The sequence below is a fragment of the Pelobates fuscus genome, chromosome 3 (genome assembly GCF_036172605.1).
Source record: "Pelobates fuscus isolate aPelFus1 chromosome 3, aPelFus1.pri, whole genome shotgun sequence".
NCBI lineage: Eukaryota > Metazoa > Chordata > Amphibia > Anura > Pelobatidae > Pelobates > Pelobates fuscus.
Genome location: NC_086319.1, coordinates 363,564,209 through 363,583,034, shown reverse-complemented (window position 1 = coordinate 363,583,034; position 18,826 = coordinate 363,564,209). Strand labels below are relative to the sequence as shown.

General features: G+C 42.5%; 2 protein-coding genes across 5 annotated transcripts in view; one reads left to right on the top strand and one right to left on the bottom strand.

Moving 5' to 3' along the window:
• LOC134603388 (myosin-2 heavy chain-like) overlaps nucleotides 1–3,339 on the top strand; it is a 58,024-nt gene extending 54,685 nt beyond the window's left edge. For both annotated transcript variants that reach the window (XM_063449301.1, XM_063449302.1), the window contains 2 exons: nucleotides 1,066–1,126; nucleotides 2,813–3,339. In XM_063449301.1, the coding sequence (XP_063305371.1) occupies nucleotides 1,066–1,126; nucleotides 2,813–3,306 (555 nt within the window). In that variant the 3' untranslated portion in view covers nucleotides 3,307–3,339. The remainder of the gene's footprint in view (nucleotides 1–1,065; nucleotides 1,127–2,812) is intronic.
• A 2,686-nt stretch (nucleotides 3,340–6,025) lies between these two features.
• LOC134601407 (synaptotagmin-5-like) overlaps nucleotides 6,026–18,826 on the bottom strand; it is a 64,528-nt gene continuing 51,727 nt past the window's right edge. For all 3 annotated transcript variants that reach the window (XM_063445888.1, XM_063445887.1, XM_063445886.1), the window contains exons 4-5: nucleotides 9,183–9,349; nucleotides 6,026–6,443 (exon numbers count right to left, since the gene is read on the bottom strand). In XM_063445888.1, coding sequence (XP_063301958.1) covers nucleotides 6,294–6,443; nucleotides 9,183–9,349 — 317 coding nt within the window. In that variant the 3' untranslated portion in view covers nucleotides 6,026–6,293. The remainder of the gene's footprint in view (nucleotides 6,444–9,182; nucleotides 9,350–18,826) is intronic.

The following is an 18,826-nucleotide window of genomic DNA, read 5'->3' as shown; positions in this document are numbered from 1 at the left end:
GGGTTGTAAGAGTCACACAAGGGATAAAATATAGCAGAGGGCAATAAGACACACAAAGGGGAAATGGGGGGTAAGACATTCAAAAAATGGAATATAAAACACTAAAGGGGGTTACAAGATACACAGGTGAAGATACATTTTTGGGGGGGATGGAGGGGGCGGCAAAATGTATCTTCGCCTGTGTAGTCAAAAATCCTTGTACCGGCCCTGACTGTCAGAGTGCTCTTGGTCATATTGCAATGGCTGCCTAGTCACTAGTTTTACACGTTTGGTAGATATACCAACATTACAGAAATATAGGGGTCTTATTGACCTTCATAGGATTTTTGTTTAATTTTTTTTTTGCTTTATTTGAAGCTACTGGCTAAAATGTCTGGTCAGATGCCGCATAACTATCTCTGGCACTACACAGGGTTTCTACTATTTGCCCCGTTGCGTAGAGTTGCATTCTCAGAGCCTGGATTTGCCACATTCGTCCTCGATTTCAGCTGGCGGCCGGAGACAGGCTCGGCTGAAATTCTGATCAAATTCTGGCCTGAATTACAAAATCCAGACATTTAAAAATTCTATCAACAACGTCTGTATTTTGCAGCCCAAATAGCCCCGTATGCAGCTAGATGGTTTTGTGCCATTTGGACTTTATTGAATAACCCTGTAGTTTTATCTTATTTCACCCCGAATCTGGGGGCATTATTTCAGGAAATCAATTATGCTGGAGCTGTCAAGTTACACAGGTTCTAGTAAATTACACACACCTTCTAGAAGACAAGTCATTTGCTTAGCTTACACTGCTTTGCTTAAACATGATTATTGATGTGATAGTCTCTAAACATTTATTTATCTCCATAAAAGACGAATAAATAAATGAAAAATGAAATTGTGTACATTTCAGTTATTGTTTCTTTTAAGGTATCCCTAAACAGCAATCTATGCAGCCTATGGTTCAAATAAATGTTATGTTAAAGTAAAAACTTGCCAACTAATAGGTTAATGTATACTCTAGTAATATCTCATCTCCAATGTATTAGGTTATGTGAGATTACCCCCCTTTTCTCGGTTTCTCAGATATCCAGTATGACTTCTGAAATCAAAATGTTGCGTGAAAGAAATGACTCTTTAATGAAAGGTAAAGTATACAATGGACATGCAAAAGACACCCTGCTTGAAAAATGTGTTCATATATACATATATTATATTTTTTATTTTAATTGTAATATGCTGAAATGTTGACAGTAGAACAATTTAGAATTCCTGGGAATCGCCTTTCCACTAGAAGTTTTAGTACACCACCCATCTCTGGGTGCCCCAGGCATATGTTTGAATCTAGTGCAGAATGGGAGGAGCTGGTAATGGGGTACAATTAAATATTATACATTTATGGCTGTACTTTGCCAGCTTCTTTCTCCCCGTAAATGACTAAATTGAAGAAACAACAATATCACTAAACATTGCACTCCACCAGGGGAGGCAACTGTAATTGTTAAAGGGACACTATAGTCACCAGAACAACTACAGCTTAATGTAGTTGTTTTGGTGAGTATAGTCAGTCCCTGCAGCAAGCTTTTTGCAGTTACCACTGTCTTTTCAGAGAAAATGCAGTGTTTACATTACAGCCTAGGGACACCTCCACTGGCCACTCCTCAGATGGTTACTAGAGGTGCTTCCTGGGGCAGTGCTGCACAGTGTGACTGCCATTCAGAGTCTGCATGGAGACACTGAACATTCCTCATAGAGATGCTTTGATTCAATGCATCTCTATGAGAAGATGCTGATTGTCCAGGGTGGTGTTTGGCTACACCCCTGGCCCACCTTCTTGGCTGAGATCATCAAAATTGACAATTTATCCAATTCAATGCCTTCCTATGGAAAAGCAATGTGATTAGCTGAGATCCTCACTTCTGATTATGTCAGCCAAGGATGCAGATAAAGGGCAGAGCTAGCACCAGCAGACTGGAATAAAGGTAAGATTTTACTATATTAAGGGGAGGCAGAGGGCCTATATAATGTTTTTAACACCATAGGGTCCTTTAATTGTTAATGATGTTTACAAAGTGTCTGGTGCAGACATGACTCGCAATTAGTTTTATCAGCCATGTCGTATGTTCCCTACCTCCCCTGTTTGTACATAAATAAGTGTGCTTATTTTCACTGTTTTTTTACTGATGTTATTTCATTTTTATTTTTTATTTTTTTTACTTAAAACGGATACTTAGTAGAGAGATTTATTTTTAACATTAACTTTTTTAAAAAATTTCTTCCATGGTGGAGTGCAATAATTAGTGATATAACTTTTTTTCTTGCTTTAATTGGGATTATCCATATATGCACTCCATGTGAGTTTTGCCACCATAAATAATAATTTGCTTGTCCTTTCATAATTGACCGTTTAAGCATCTTGCGACAAGCGAAGCAGTGGATTAACAATGTTCGTGAAACTGCACTCCTTCAAATATTTACCTCTTGTGCACCTTGAGATTCCCTATCAGGGTTATTCACAAAAGTGCAACTGGACTGCAAAATCTGGACATTGTTCATGCTATTCACCACTGTACGGATTTTGCCTGAATATGGTCTGAAATTCAATCGGATGGACCTAAATGCTTCAAATCCGGACTCGAAATCAATATAAATAAATAAAGCAAAACTATTTGCCCACTGCCAGAGATAGCAGTCAGCGGGAAAATAGTTAAAAACCCTTGGCAGCAGCAGGGTTAAATTATGTTAAAACTGGTCAGCACTTGCTTGCCAAATGTTGTAATTTATCTTACCAAGTATTGCTGTCCCTTGAGCGGTTTCTTTATATATCCCTTAGCTAAGCTGCGTTTCCAGCAGCAGGTCCAGCAAATAAGGAGCACATCCCAGCTTGGTCACGGAAGTAACAGGACAGACCCCACGGTGCCTCGGCTGTCAGGGAGCCCGATTGATACAAGCCCCAATAACGGAGCAGAGCATACTTTGTCTGGAAGCCAAGAATCATTAGTGCCATCAGCAGGAACCAGAGCCTCATTGCAAAGCCCATCAGAAGGATCTTGGACAGCATCTTCCCAAAACTCCAGACCTGGTACTCCCATCCATTCCAGTGTTACACCTCCTGCTTCCCCAATGAGACTCAACCCTCCTGGGACTATGGTGAAAAGTTGGAAACGCTCCACTGAGGGGTCTCCACTGAGTCCGAGAAGCCAGGCTGACAGTGAATGTACAAATGATACACAAGGTTCCCACACTCCCCGGGTATCTGCCCTGCTTTCCCCAAGACCATACAATGCGCAGAAGGCCAACCAGATCTTCAAATTTGGGGACAACTAAAAACAAATGTTAAACGTGGGCTGATTTAATGTGAAAATGTACTTTCCTCATATCCCTAGCCATTCACAAACCTTTAACTAAGTACTGGTCTGTTTCTATTAATCTATGAACCTACAAGACAAAACGTACTACAATATTTATTATTTTATTCCTTTTTTTTTTTCCAGAATATTTATTTAAAAATAATATAACTACTGACAAGTTTCTTTAAATCATTCAATGTAGCTTACAGGCCGTCTTTGCTGATGAGATCGGATCCTGACTTGCAGATATAGGCAAGGGATAGCAAGTCGTTTTACGAGCCTTAGAATATTTAGAGTTAATGGAAAAAGACACACCAGGCAGGTGATTGATAGTATAAACAGGTATAAGCCAGCATTAGAGATCGCAAAGTTTTAAAACGTGCCATTGGTCTGTATCAGCAGCATTAAAACAGGTCAGGTAACAAACTGGGTCAGGAGCCGAGAAAACAATGAGGGGAAAAAAAGTGAAAAATCACATACACTCATAATATTCCCAAGAGTTAAAACCCAAAAATAGCACAGAAGAAAGGCTGGCTTTTTAAAGCCCATTCCTAGGTGCCTAAATTATCGCCTGTAGTAGACCCAGGAAATGTGATGTGTTTATAATTTTGTCACAAACGGGCACCAAGTTGCGGCAATCATCCCTTGGGTTTCATGTTGATAAATGACGCAATCCTGGCATTGATCATTCTGATAGCACAGGTAGATTATGCCTGTTGGCTAGCGTGCATGACACTTTCTTGACTGAGCAAATTCTCGTGAGGTGTTTCACAATTGTTTGGTTTTTAAGAAATGTTTTTTGTTTAATCTTTTTTCATACACACACTTAAGGCAGTGTCTAAGATTTAAAACATAATAATATAGACAACTGTCAAATAATAAATGGCATGTATGTATATCGACAAAATGTTTAATGTGATAAATGTTTACTGTGCAGAGGTAAATGTTTCCAGCAGAGATATTCATTTTAAGAATGTTTCATGTATTTAAACATGTATTGTTTGTTTTTAGGCCAATATATCCGTCAATCAGTATTTATTTATTTTTTTACTTAATTTGCATTTAAGGGGGAAATAATAATTGTATTGAAGAATAAACTACTGTATGCCATTGTGTATTGTTGAAAACTATTTATTTTGTCTCAGTTATATAATGAAATTTGTAATTTTAATCTTATCAACAAACCATGATACTAATTTGTCTTAATATAACCAAATGTTTTGGATTTGAAACTTTGAAAAGTATGTAATCGCTAAACACAGTGAAGCATATGTATAAATACAATTTCTAAATAAATGATTGTGTTCTTTGTATTGGAGTACAAAATGGCAAATTAATTACAAAATGAAAAACATATGCCTTTTCTTATGATCAGTTATTTTCAATTCTCCAGACTTGTGTTATATTTAAAGTTGAATTTATTGGTTTAGACTCAGACCCCCTCATTTAAATTAAACAACAGACTCCACGCCAAAACGACTACGCCAAGAATTGCCGAATGGCCAGCAAAACGATTAGCAGGGCTCTGTTCTGCAAGAAGTCCTGTCACTTTGCCGACACAGCGGTCTTCATAGCGCATGGAGGGATTAAAGTACTCTGGAACCTGGCTGTACCCTTTTTCTTTTCTATACCTTTACCTGTCCTTTCTTTTTGTACTGTAGCAGGGATTTGTTTCAAGATTATTGTAGCAGGATGTGTAGTCTAGGTCCATTGAAAGACATTGTGGAAATAGCATGTTGGCTGATTCATTGGCTAGTGCCAAAAAAAAAAAAAATTCCAGTACTGATATTTAATATTTTAGTAAACAGTTTGGCATTTCAATAACATTATCTCACAAACTGTGAAGAACTGATGTTCCAATAGTTACTGTCAGCAGTTTGTTTGCAATATCAGGTAGTAGTGGTGCACAATGTAATCATGTGCTGCTATACCTTGCCACCGATAATGTGAAATGCACTCGCCTTGGTATTCCTTGTATAGCACTGCGTCGCTGTTTAATTTCCTGTTCCAAGCAGAAACTTAAACCAACAGATTTTGGATGACCTTATTCGTCTCCTCACAAAATATCTGGTCTACTGCTTCCCTGTAATAAATATTAAAATAAAAAACGATTTTCAATGAGGGACAAACAAAAATAAATCTTCGTAGAGGTGTAAATATATTCCAATTTGAACAAAAACCACCAAGCAAAGTTGGCAAGTGAACATTGAAAATTAACAAACCGTACATAAAGAAAGGGGGGAAGGAGAAAGACAGACTAAACCGTCAATAAAACTTAACGCGTTTCGCATCTGCACCAGACGCGAAACACGTTCAGTTTCATCAGGCATGAGGAATGTCTTTCTTCTTCCTCTTTTTATTTGCTGTTCATCTGCCGGTTTTGTTTCATTTTATTTTTAAACAAATGGATATTGAATAAAGAGAATATTTTTCTTATGTTACCAGGTTACTTAGATTGTCGATTCTAATGCTGAGTTGAGAATCACATCCTACAACATGTCTACTAATATTATACAGCACGACAGTGACACTATTTCATGGAAGTGTTTTGTTGTATTTTTCAGCAGTTAATTTTGTGTATCCACACCATATTGCAAATGTCTTGCTTATTAACAAGCCTATTTAGCTGCTTGTTATCAGGTTAAGTCTTTAACAGATGTTTTCAACTCCTTTTCAATTTCCCAATGACCTAGGGCATGAATGCTTAACCTGTTAAAACATAAATAAGGCATTAATTTAGAATTTTCATACATTTACATACATATTCTATGACGTAATATATTTTGGTCAAAACCCAGCAACAGAGTATTCCGACGGTTTCCTCCATGGAAAAAGCATAGTTCCTTGAAATCTGTAGACTTCCTGTGTGGTCCTCCTTATCACGGTTATTGGCTGATGCGTTTTGCAACAGATGAAAAGTACCACTTATTGATTGATGACTACTTCATGTGCTCAGCAAACATTCTAGAACACATCTGGCTGAAGTGTATGCCAGTGAGCACACTCCTTAGGCCCTGTGGAGCACACCTCATCCCAGTGCGCCAACCCAGCCCCAGAGGCCCCTGCACCAATCAGAACACGGCCAAGAATACGTGCACGGTTGTAAATTCTGCCCTGTAAAGAAAACAAGAATTACTTTTTTCCATACTATCATTGATGGTGGTGAAAAGTTTTTCATTAAAGGGATACTGTAGTACCAGGAATACAAAGCTGTATTCCTGGCACTACTGCTCCCCCTGCCTCCTTCCTCCCTCGTGCTCCCACTTTCGGTAAATAAAAGGTTAGAAAACCCTTTATTTACTTACCTGATCCCAGCACCGATGTCCCTCGGTACTGGGTCTACTCTCCGCCCCTTCCTCCATCCTGCACGCGCATTAGACCTCCCCATAGGAAAGCATTCAATCAATGCTTCCCTATGGGGAGAAATCTGACGCTGGAGGTCCTCATGCAGAGCGTGAGGTCATTCAGCGTCAGATACGGACGAAAGGTCCAAATCAATTCAGGAAGCCCTCTAGTGACTTTCTGGTAGATAGCCACTGAGAGCAGACTTAGAGCTGCAATGTAAACATTGCAGTTTCTATGGAAAAATGCAAAAAGGACAGTGCACCCAGACCACTTCAATAAGCTGAAGTGGTCTGGGTGCCTACAGTGTCCCCTTAAGCTGGGAATTTGTGGAGGGTTGACAAGAAGTATTCCAAATTTTATTAAAAATATATATATTTTTAAAATTAACTTTCCCCACAGATTCTTTTCCCACATTCCTCTACTCTGTTATTATATATCCCTAACGTTACCTCTGATTTCTTGGCACAGAAAGGAAACTCTCCCTCTAGTTCATGGTTCGTCAACCTGGTCCCTACCGCCCACTAGTGGGCATTTCAGGATTCCAGGTGGGCGGTAGGGATTTCCAGGTTGATAGTGCGGGCGGTACCCATGCGACTGGGCACCGCTGTGACCATTTGCGGCTCCGGCCCGCGCGGTAAACCGCCGGGGCCGCCTTCCAAAGTGTCCATCGGGTGGCCCATGCTGTCAGGGCCACCCGATGGATGCGGATTGTAAGGGGGCCCGGTCAGAGCTGGGCGCTTTAACAGCGTGACCGGGCCCCCCGGTCACTCCTCCCAGCTAAAACTGAGAGCCGCGCGGGAGGAAGCAGAGGGAGTCAGAGTGGGAACTCTGACTCCCATCCACCTGAGCCACCACTGGACCCCAGGAAAAGTCACCCTCCTGCACCTTAAAGGTAGGAAACAGGAGGGTGACTTAAATATAATGTGTTTGTTTGTATGTGTGTGTGTCTTTGTAGGTATGTCTTGTGTGTGTGTGTCTTTGTATGTTTTGTGTGTGTGTGTGTCTGTCTGTATGTGTCTTTGTATGCATGTCTTGTGTGTGTGTATGTGTCTGTCTGTATATATGTGTGTCTTGTCTTTGTATGTATGTGTCATTGTATGTGTGTCTTGTGTGTCTGCGTGTGTGTCTATGTATGTCTTATATGTGTGTGTGCATGTCTGTGTGTGTCTGTTTGTTTGTATGTGTGCCTGTCTGTTTGTATGTATGTGTCTTGTGTGTGTATGAGTGCCTGTCTGTGTCTTTGTGTGTGTGTGTGTGTGCCTGTCTGTGTGTCTGTATGTGTCCTGTGTGTGTCTTGTATGTGTCCTGTGTGTGTCTTGTATGTGTGTGTCTTGTGTGTGTGTGTGTGTGTCTTGTATGTGTATCGTATGTGTGTCTTGTGTGTGTGTGTGCATGTCTGTTTGTATGTATGTGTCTTGTGTTAGTGTGTGTGCCTGTCTGTGTCTTTGTGTGTGTCTTGTGTGTCTGTATGTGTCTGTATGTGTGTGTCTTGTGTGTGTGTGTGTGTCTTGTGTATGTGTGTGTGTCTTGTGTGTGTGTGTGTCTTGTATGTGTGTGTGTGTCTTGTATGTGTGTGTGTGTGTGTGTCTTGTATGTGTGTGTGTGTCTTGTATGTGTGTCTGTATGTGTCTTTGTGTGTCTTGTATGTGTGCCTGTCTTATAGTGGACTATAGTAAGTGGGCTACCTAGCTCAGCCTTCCTACTGGGCATTGCTATAAGGAAGGTTAAAAATAGAAAAAAGGGGAAAAAACGGTGGGGGGGGGAAAGGTGGGGAGGGGAATTGAGGAGGGAGAGGAGATGAGCTGACGCACAAATGAGAAATCATATTATGCGCAAACAGAGAAGTCGTCTGAATATCACTGAAAGAGACCTTCGTTTGTTCCTTACGAAAATCGAACCAGATATCAAATATTTAGTCTCGCAGCATCAACCTCAAGGATCTCATTAATCACTAGTAAAGGTAATTTCAATTTACTTTATTGTTTTCTCATTAAACTTTATAAAGTTAAAAACCTTATAAACCTGCATTAAGTAGAACTAAAAAGATAAATGTACGTACATTTATTTTTTGTAAAACACCCTCCCTTTCTTAAAAATATTCCGCATTTGCGCAAAAACTGGTGGGCGGTAAGGAAATTTTTTCAACGAAAAAGATGCATTAGTGGGCGGTAGGTAGAAAAAGGTTGACTACCACTGCTCTAGTTGAAGGACCAATAAATCAGTGTTTCTGCTGATACTGTCACTTATTCACTATTCGTTATCTGTTCCATGTGAAATCAGTCATGGATCACTAGAATATCATGCAATATTATGACTTCATCGTGCACTTAGGCACAAGCGAGCATTAGTAAAGGTTTTTCCTTATGGGAGCCACATATATATTGTTCTGACTAGTAATGGCTTTACCCAGCAGGCTAAGGCATTGGGGCACTGCCGCAGCGATACCTGTAGGCACTAGTCTAGATGGTAGCTTATAGCACCTACTTTGTGGTCTAACCCTGCACTCACCTGCTTTACCAGGAATTCCAGAGTCAACGTCTGCTCCTGCACAGCTTTGGGAGAGGCTTCAAACAGGAATGGAGCGTTCCACACCGGGCTGGATCCCGAAACTGACCGCGTCTCTTTCATATCCTTCAACTCACCCTCCTGAATCAACCGTATGCTGACAAAGTGATCTGTTATTTGGAGAGACACATCATGAAAACAGATGTGATCATAAGGGGGTGAGAGCGAGGGAGCACAAAAATAAACATTTAACCGTATGGACGGTGAGGAAAAAAAGCACACAAACAGGGTAACGAAACAGAGCTGTATTGAAGAAAATCAGAGGGGCACATATAATATACTTACAAACGTTATATAACACAATAACAAACATACACACAGCCATTTACAAACAAAATAATACAAATTATCAAAAAATATATAAATTGATATCATTTGAAGAGGTATTAAAGCGGGACTGTTACTGTCTGGAGACCTTGCAGAATTTGCAAATACCCCTGATAATGACGGTGACATCGCTGTTGGCGGTCTGGTGGTAGGGGGGGCAGGTAAAGGTGAGAGATACTTATCTGAACCTCGTAGGTGTGCCCATCTTCCAACGCCTGTCCCTCTTCAGCAGGGCTGCCATCAGAAATTTTGGGGCCCCTGACAAAGCACAAGGTCTGGGCCCCCCCTCCCCCGCCCCCTCCCTCCCTGGCCCGCCCACGCCCTACCTAGTCTGCTGACAATGATGCGGGACTGAATGTGGTGTGTATAGTGGAAGTGAATTAGAATGTGTGTAGTGGATGTAGTGTTTGTGTGTATTAGATACTGTTTGTGCAGTGAATGCAGAGTGTGTGTTTGTGTAGCGGATGCAGTGTGTATAGTGAACGCAGAGTGTGTTTGAGTAGTGGATGTAGTGTGTGTACAGTGATGTAGTGTGTGTTTGTGTAGTGGATGTAGTGGATGTAGTGTTTGTATGTACTAGATGAAATGTGTTTAGTGGATGCAGTGTCTGTAGTGGATGTAGTGTGTGTATTAGACGCAGTGTCTGTGTATAGTGAATGCAGAGTGTTTCAATTTGTGGTGGATGTAGTGTGTGTACTGTGAATACAGGATGTTTGTGTAGTGGATGCTGTGTGTACAGTTAATGCAGAGTGTGTGTCAGTATAGTGAATCCAGAGTGTGTGCATAGTTTAGTGAATGCAGAGTGTGTGTTAGTGTGTAATGAATGCAGAGTGTGTGTTAGTGTGTAGTGAATGCAGTGTGTCAGTGTAATGAATGTAGTGTGTGTGTTAGTGCAGTGAATGCAGAGTGTGTGTAAATGTGTAGTGAATGCAGAGTGTGTTAATGTGTAGTGAATGCAGAGTGTGCGTTAATGTGTAGTGAATGCAGAGTGTGTGTTAATGTGTAGGGAATGCAGAGTGTGTGTTAATGTGTAGGGAATGCAGAGTGTGTGTTAATGTGTAGGGAATGCAGAGTGTGTGTTAATGTGTAGGGAATGCAGAGTGTGTGTTAATGTGTAGTGAATGCAGAGAATGTGTTAGTGTGTAGCGGATGCAGAGTGTGTGTTAGTGTAGTAAATGCACTGTGTTAATGTGTAGTGAATGCAGAGGGTGTGTTAGTGTGTAGCGGATGCAGAGTGTGTGTTAGTGTAGTGAATGCAGAGTGTTAATGTGTAGTGAATGCAGAGAGTGTTTGAGTAGTGGATGTAGTGTGTGTACAGTGATGTAGTGTGTGTTTGTGTAGTGAATGTAGTGTTTGTATGTACTAGATGAAATGTGTTTAGTGGATGTAGTGGATGTAGTGTGTGTATTAGACACAGTGTCTGTGTATAGTGAATGCAGAGTGTTTCAATTTGTGGTGGATGTAGTGTGTGTACTGTGAATACAGGATGTTTGTGTAGTGGATGCTGTGTGCACAGTTGATGCAGAGTGTATGTTAGTGTAGTGAATGCAGAGTGTGTGCATAGTTTAGTGAATGCAGAGTGTGTGTTAGTGTGTAATAAATGCAGAGTGTGTGTTAGGGTGTAGTGAATGCAGAGTGTGTCATTGTAATGAATGTAGTGTGTGTGTAAATTTGTAGTGAATGCAGAGTGTGTGTTAATGTGTAGTGAATGCAGAGAGTGTGTTAATGTGTAGTGAATGCAGAGAGTGTGTTAATGTGTAGTGAATGTAGAGAGTGTGTTAGTGTAGTGAATGCAGAAAGTGTGTTAGTGTAGTGAATGCAGAGAGTGTGTTAGTGTGTAGCGGATGCAGAGTGTTAATGTGTAGTGAATGCAGAGAGTGTGTTAGTGTGTAGCGGATGCAGAGTGTGTGTTAGTGTAGTGAATGCAGAGAGTGTGTTAGTGTGTAGCGGATGCAGAGTGTGTGTTAGTGTAGTGAATGCAGAGTGTTAATGTGTAGTGAATGCAGAGAGTGTGTTAGTGTGTAGCGGATGCAGAGTGTGTGTTAGTGTAGTGAATGCAGAGTGTGTTAATGTGTAGCGAATGCAGAGTGTGTGTCAGTATAGTGGATGCAGTGAGTGTGTTAGTGTGTAGTGTATGCAGAGTGCATGTTGTATTAGTGAATGCAGTGTGTGTATTGTATTAGTGTATGCAGTGTGTTTGTTGTGTTAGTGTATGCAGTATGTATGTTGTGTTAGTGTATGCAGTATGTATGTTGTGTTAGTGTATGCAGTGTGTGTGTTAGTGTATGCAGTGTGTGTTGTATTAGTGTATGCAGTGTGTGTTGTGTCAGTGTATGCAGAGTGTGTTGTGTCAGTGTATGCAGAGTGTGTTGTGTTGGTGTATGCAGAGTGTGTTGGTGTATGCATAGTGTGTTGTGTTGGTGTATGCATAGTGTGTTGTGTTGGTGTATGCATAGTGTTTTGTGTCAGTGTATGCATAGTGTTTTGTGTCAGTGTATGCAGAGTGTGTGTTGTGTTAGTGTATGCAGTGTGTGTTGTGTTAGTGTATGCAGTGTGTGTTGTGTTAGTGTATGCAGTGTGTGTTGTGTCAGTGTATGCAGAGTGTGTGTGTTGTGTTAGTGTATGTAGTGTGTGTGTGTTGTGTTATTGTATATAGTGTGTGTGTGTTGTGTCAGTGTATGCAGTGTGTGTGCTGTGTCAGTGTATGTAGTGTGTGTGTGTGTTGTGTCAGTGTATGCAGTGTGTGTGCTGTGTCAGTGTATGTAGTGTGTGTGTGTGTTGTGTCAGTGTATGCAGTGTGTGTGTGTGTGTGTGTTGTGTCAGTGTGTGCAATGTGTGTGTGTGTGTGTGTGTTGTGTCAGTGTATGCAATGTGTGTGTGTTGTGTCAGTGTATGTAGTGTGTGTGTGCTGTGTCAGTGTATGTAGTGTGTGTGTGTGTTGTGTCAGTGTATGCAGTGTGTGTGCTGTGTCAGTGTATGTAGTGTGTGTGTGTGTGTTGTCAGTGTATGCAGTGTGTGTGTGTGTGTTGTGTCAGTGTATGCAGTGTGTGTGTGTGTGTTGTGTCTGTGTATGCAGTGTGTGTGTGTGTGTGTTGCGTCAGTGTATGCAGTGTGTGTGTGTTGTGTCAGTGTATGCAGTGTGTGTGTGTGTGTTGTGTGAGTGTATGCAGTGTGTGTGTGTGTGTTGTGTCAGTGTATGCAGTGTGTGTGTGTGTGTTGTGTCAGTGTATGCAGTGTGTGTGTGTTGTGTCAGTGTATGCAGTGTGTGTGTGTGTGTGTTGTGTCAGTCTATGTAGTGTGTGTGTTTGTGTTGTGTCAGTGTATGCAGTGTGTGTGTGTGTGTGTGTGTGTTGTGTCAGTGTATGCATGTGTGTGTTGTGTCAGTGTATGCAGTGTGTGTGTGTTGTGTCAGTGTATGCAGTGTGTGTGTGTTGTGTCAGTGTATGCAGTGTGTGTGTGTGTGTTGTGTCAGTGTATGCAGTGTGTGTGTGTTGTGTCAGTGTATGCAGTATGTGTGTGTGTTGTGTCAGTGTATGCAGTATGTGTGTGTGTTGTGTCAGTGTATGCAGTGTGTGTGTGTGTTGTGTCAGTGTATGCAGTGTGTGTGTGTGTGTGTGTGTTGTGTCAGTGTATGCAGTGTGTGTGTGTGTGTTGTGTCAGTGTATGCAGTGTGTGTGTGTGTGTTGTGTCAGTGTATGCAGTGTGTGTGTGTGTGTGTGTGTTGTGTCAGTGTATGCAGTGTGTGTGTGTGTGTGTGTGTGTTGTGTCAGTGTATGCAGTGTGTGTGTGTGTTGTGTCAGTGTATGCAGTGTGTGTGTGTGTGTTGTGTCAGTGTATGCAGTGTGTGTGTGTGTGTTGTGTCAGTGTATGCAGTGTGTGTGTTGTGTCAGTGTATGCAGTGTGTGTGTTGTGTCAGTGTATGCAGTGTGTGTGTGTGTGTTGTGTCAGTGTATGCAGTGTGTGTGTGTGTGTTGTGTCAGTGTATGCAGTGTGTGTGTGTGTTGTGTCAGTGTATGCAGTGTGTGTGTGTGTGTGTGTGTGTTGTGTCAGTGTATGCAGTGTGTGTGTGTGTGTGTGTGTGTGTTGTGTCAGTGTATGCAGTGTGTGTGTGTGCGTGTGTGTGTGTGTTGTGTCAGTGTATGCAGTGTGTGTGTGTAAATGTGCTGGGGTGTGGGGGAGGGGGGGGGGCATTTTAACATAATAAAAAAAAATAAAAAAAAATTAAATTGTTTCTCCCCCCTCCCTGCTTACCTGTGTCTAGGGAGGGGGGAGATTCCATCCCTGGTGGTCCGGTGGCATGGTGGGGCCCCCCGGCTTCCCAGTTACCGCAGAGGGGGCCCAGGCAGCACACAGACTCTTCTCTTCTCTCCTCCAATAACTCTCGCGAGACCCGCGGAGCGTTGCCATGGCAACCGGGTCTCGCGAGAGTTATTAGCAGAAACGAGAAGAAGAGAAGCTGTGTGCTGCCTGGGCCCCCTCTGCGGTAACTGGGAAGCCGGGGGCCCGGGGCTGCACACATAGATAGCGATATTCGCTATCTATGTGTGCAGAGAGGGAAAGTGGGGCCCAGGACTGCCAGAGCAGTCCGGGCCCCCCAGGGCCGCCGGGCCCGTGACAACTGTCACGGTTGTCACCCCCTGATGGCGGCCCTGCTCTTCAGCTGCTCTTTAACTCGCATGTGTGAGAGTACAGCATTGAGGTCTGTGGAGGATCCCATGAGCCCCTACACAGACAGAACCAATTCCCAGCAGCCTTCGCTGGTGACTGTTATCGGGGTTGACACTGTAGCTCTGCCCAGTGTCACAGAAAGTCAGATGGAGGAAATATACAGAGTCAAAGTAGGGACTTAACGGTATATCTATTAACTGGGTTTGAATTCCTGTGGAATTCCACACTGTCAAAATCAGTATTTCATGAAGATTCTAACTTTATGAATTACATCTTGGGGGCGGGGAGAGAATGTGAGTAACAGTGCCTCTTTAAAAGCATTCGGTATTATATCTAAATAAACCAGTAAGGTTAAAAACAAGATTGTCACAACAAGAAACCTAGATGGCAATAGCCATCAAATTAGGAATTTACGACTAGGGCAAACCAGCAACAAGTATTCAAGTTGTGAATTGAAAGTTTGGTCTTTCAATTCACACTTTGATAATGGTATAATGGAGCATGTGAACCGTGGACCTCCACTGGTGTACCTTCTCCTGCTCTTATCTGTTGAAATTAGGAATTTACCCTAACGCAAAGTAGCCCTGTATTTGTCTTATGGTATCTTTTGACTCTATTATAATTTCAATGAAATTCCAACACAGTCTTCATGAGCATTTCAAGAAGATGTTTTCTTTATAAAATGCTTCTAACTTATTTGTTATTTGTAACAGTGCCGCGTTACTCCCTCTAATGCAGTTTCATATAGAAGGGGGGAGGGGAGGGCCTCTGAGCTCCGGAATAATGGAAGAGAAAAAACGACTAAAATAGCCAGCCAACGCTTGCAAAACTCACGGGGAGAACCCATGACCTGCCCCATGAGATGGAAAACCAAAACCTGACAACCCCGGGCAGGGTATGAGCATCGGTGATTTGTGGCGGCAGACACATGGTGTCCAGGAGCCTAAGATGGCGGCTCTCCACGGCGGATGCTCTGACTTTTCTGATTATTTGTTCTCACACCAACTCCACGGTTACCAACAACAGCCCGTCTGGCACCCCCACCACCGGGAACAGATGCTGCACCAGCGACACTGACGGCTATCAAAGAGCTCATGGCGGAACTCCAACAAAAAATATCAGCGGATGTGGCCCTAATATGGGAAGATCTGCGGGCCTGACTGGGCGCCTTGGCCTAGTGGAAAGTACCACACAAGAGCACACTCAAACCATCGCAGAGATGCAAAGAGAGATGAAAGAGATGCAGCAACTGAGCCAAGCCATTGAACACAGGCTTGATGCCCGACGCCTCATAGCAGACCTGATAACCCCAAAACAAGCAAAGGCAGTGTCTCTAGAGGGAGTATTTCAACTCCCGAGACCTACCCAAGCCTTTTACGCGGATCTCTCCGCGGGGACTCTGTCCTGGCGGCGATTACTTTGCAAATTCACACTACTCTTGCAAGCAAAAAATATTAGCTACCGATGGAGCCAAGCCCTCAAGCTGCTCATCACACAGGGGGACTCCACCATCTCCATCCATGACCAAGCTGGAGCGATTGCACACTTACAAGCACTGGGCCATTCTCCTGATTTGCTGGGCCCAACAGTGCAAGCTGCGGGACACTCGAACCCTCATGGTTGAGACCCAGCGGCCACCTGGGACTTTGTGCCTAGACGCACCAATTTGAACCCACAAGTCAGGGCCGTAACTTAACATAACTTGATTTTATAAGGGGCACAGTGGTATGTATCCCACACAAACCACTCCACTAGACAACCACCCTTACAATGTTTTACACCCCCCCCCCTCCTGAATGTCTCAGGGTAACTCAGGTGTGCTAAGTTCCCCCTATGCCCAGTACAATTGACACCTAAGAAATCGCCTTAACCCCAAAGCCCTCACTTACCTTCACAGATCTGTATGTCCCCCTATCCCCTAGAAGACTTAAATTCACTGTGAGCACCAAACTGTGGAAACCCAACTAACAGGAGCTTAAACAGGGACCTGAGAACGCCCCACTGCAGACACTGCCACCTATGACTTACCCGACCAAGGGTATCACACACACCGGCACACAATCCCCTCGCACGGACGGAGCACTCCACGACGTACCGAAACGATACCCAGGGGCAGGCAACCGTAGTACCCTCATGATTAGAGAGGGGGCCCAAGACCCCCTGCTTCACACGGCTATGGGGGGAAACTTACCTACTTACGAGCTTAGACCAACAGTTGACCCTTCACTACTAGTCAGTCCACCTTAATTGCTAGCATAACACTATTGTTTACATCACCTTAAAATAAAAAATGTGCACTGTTATCCATGCCTAAAAATTGGTGTTATATGTTGATTGAATCGCTGGCAACAGCTGTTGGGGCATTGCTAGCACGTATGTACAGTTTATTCTATGCACCAAAAATAAAGAATTAAAAAAAATAATAATGCAGTTTCATATTGTAACATATTGGGAAATGCGTTGGGCAGTGGGTTAATATATAGACAGAGACACACACAAACCACATTTTCACAGAGGCCTAAAGCAGGTAACTAGTACTCATCCTCTAATGCATGCCTACTGGTTATAGTGCCAGGAGTTCACTGGAGGCCCCCATTGTACACGTTAAACTGTTTTAGAATAGTTTGACTTATTTGGGGTCTGCTCGGCACACCTACTTCTGCACCGCCAGGGTTAGCTCAGAGAGGGCTTGGGGCTCTCTTTCGGAGGTAAGAAGGTCAGCGGTAAGAAGCTGCAATTTTGGCGCGTTGGGCTCTTTTTCTTCACATTTATTTCACTTATAATTTAAGCACTTTTTGATTCACTAGATTGTTTGCTGATGGGGTAACTCCTTAGTAAAAATTAAGGGTTGGGGGGGTCACCCCTATTAATAATCACCCCGTTACTGAGAGAAATGGTGAATGGAACTTGCTAGGGCAGGCAAACTAAACCACTTTCTAGTCCCTCTTACCTATCCTCATATCTGGAGTATTTATTAATCTAATGTTGTTGTAGCAGATTCTCAAAGCAGTCTTTTTAGTGTTATGTCTAATAATTGATTTCTGGACATCTAGTCTTATATCAGGTAAGATTTATTTAAACAACTTTGGGGGCATATTATCTAAATATGTTTGTTGGGGCCCGGTTTCTATCTCTTTAGTGGAGAATCTGCTATTCTAATATTATTGTGGTTATACACTGCACACAAGTGGGTTGTTATTTTATATATTTTTCACTCCATTTCCACCTGGTATATCACCAGAAGAGCGGTCTCTAGTGGTAGTTTTTTCAAATACATTTAAAATCTATCTTTGTGAGACCTTTTGTCTGGCTCTTTGCAGCATTAAAGGTTTTCCCTGTCTAAGTCCCTGGAGAATTGCTCCTTCCATGAAATGGTTGGTTGATATGTACCTCCTTAACCCCTTAAGGACACATGACATGTGTGACATGTCATGATTCCCTTTTATTCCAGAAGTTTGGTCCTTAAGGGGTTAAATCTAAACCCACAGTGTTTAACCCACATTATGCACCGCAGCTTCATGGCTTTTTAATGTGCATTTGAATTGTCTCTTACTCTAATTTTTCCAATTGTTGCATATTCTAATTAAGTTGTTCTAACATTATTTTATCTATCGGAGGGATCTCCATCTTTGGACTCATATGCCCTTCTTGGGCCCATTTGTCTATTGTGTAATCTAAAAGAATTCAAACCATTCTAAAACCATTTCACTACTTACAATACAGGTACTCGGGCACGGCTGGCATGATGACCACTTGTCAGGATTATAATTAATCCAGCACGCAAAATAGTATCACACCTGGGACTAAGGATAACGTTTAACCGGACCTTAGAATGGCCGGACTTAATGTACCAGAGAATAGTCAAAATGCTTGCCGAGGTCAGGGACACTGAACGTGACACAACGATGAAGGAAGCCAGAAGTCAAGAATACCAGAAATCAGGGAAGTAAAAAAAAAAGCCAAATTCAAATATACGAGAAAAAACACTATCAGGAACACACTCTCGGATAACCAGCTAGTGGAAACCACGACAGGGCACTGACCAAAAGGTAATTTGGGTTTAAATAACCCTCATGAGGCTGTAATAGGTAGTCTCTGGCCACTGAACCCCCAAAACGTGCGTGTGCGTCTATAACGTGACGTCGCATGCACGTTAGCACCATCTTTGATGTGGGCGAAGGTAAATTTCCTATTACAAACCGGAACCACAGCGGCCGGCATCTGTAGAAAGGTCGTATTCGCTGGGGACCTGAACGGAAGGAGGTCGGCCAGTGGTTTGCCTCGACCAAGGTAAGTATACAATATCTCTGTCTGCGTGGCCGCTTAGTTTATGTGCGGCCATCCCGGCAGAAGAACGGGGAGCCGTGACACCACTACAGCGTGGGGGAGTAATTTTTTTATACTTTTTTTAATCACAAATTTACAATAAGAAAGTGTGATTGGTTTAGTTTCTACATTTATCAGACATACATTACACACTTACGGTGAATTTTGGAAGTCTGACATTTCGTACTGCAATGGACAGGTGAGGTAAGAGGATCATTCTTTATTATGGTGCTTTTTTTTTTTTTTTTAAATCTATACATTTGGCA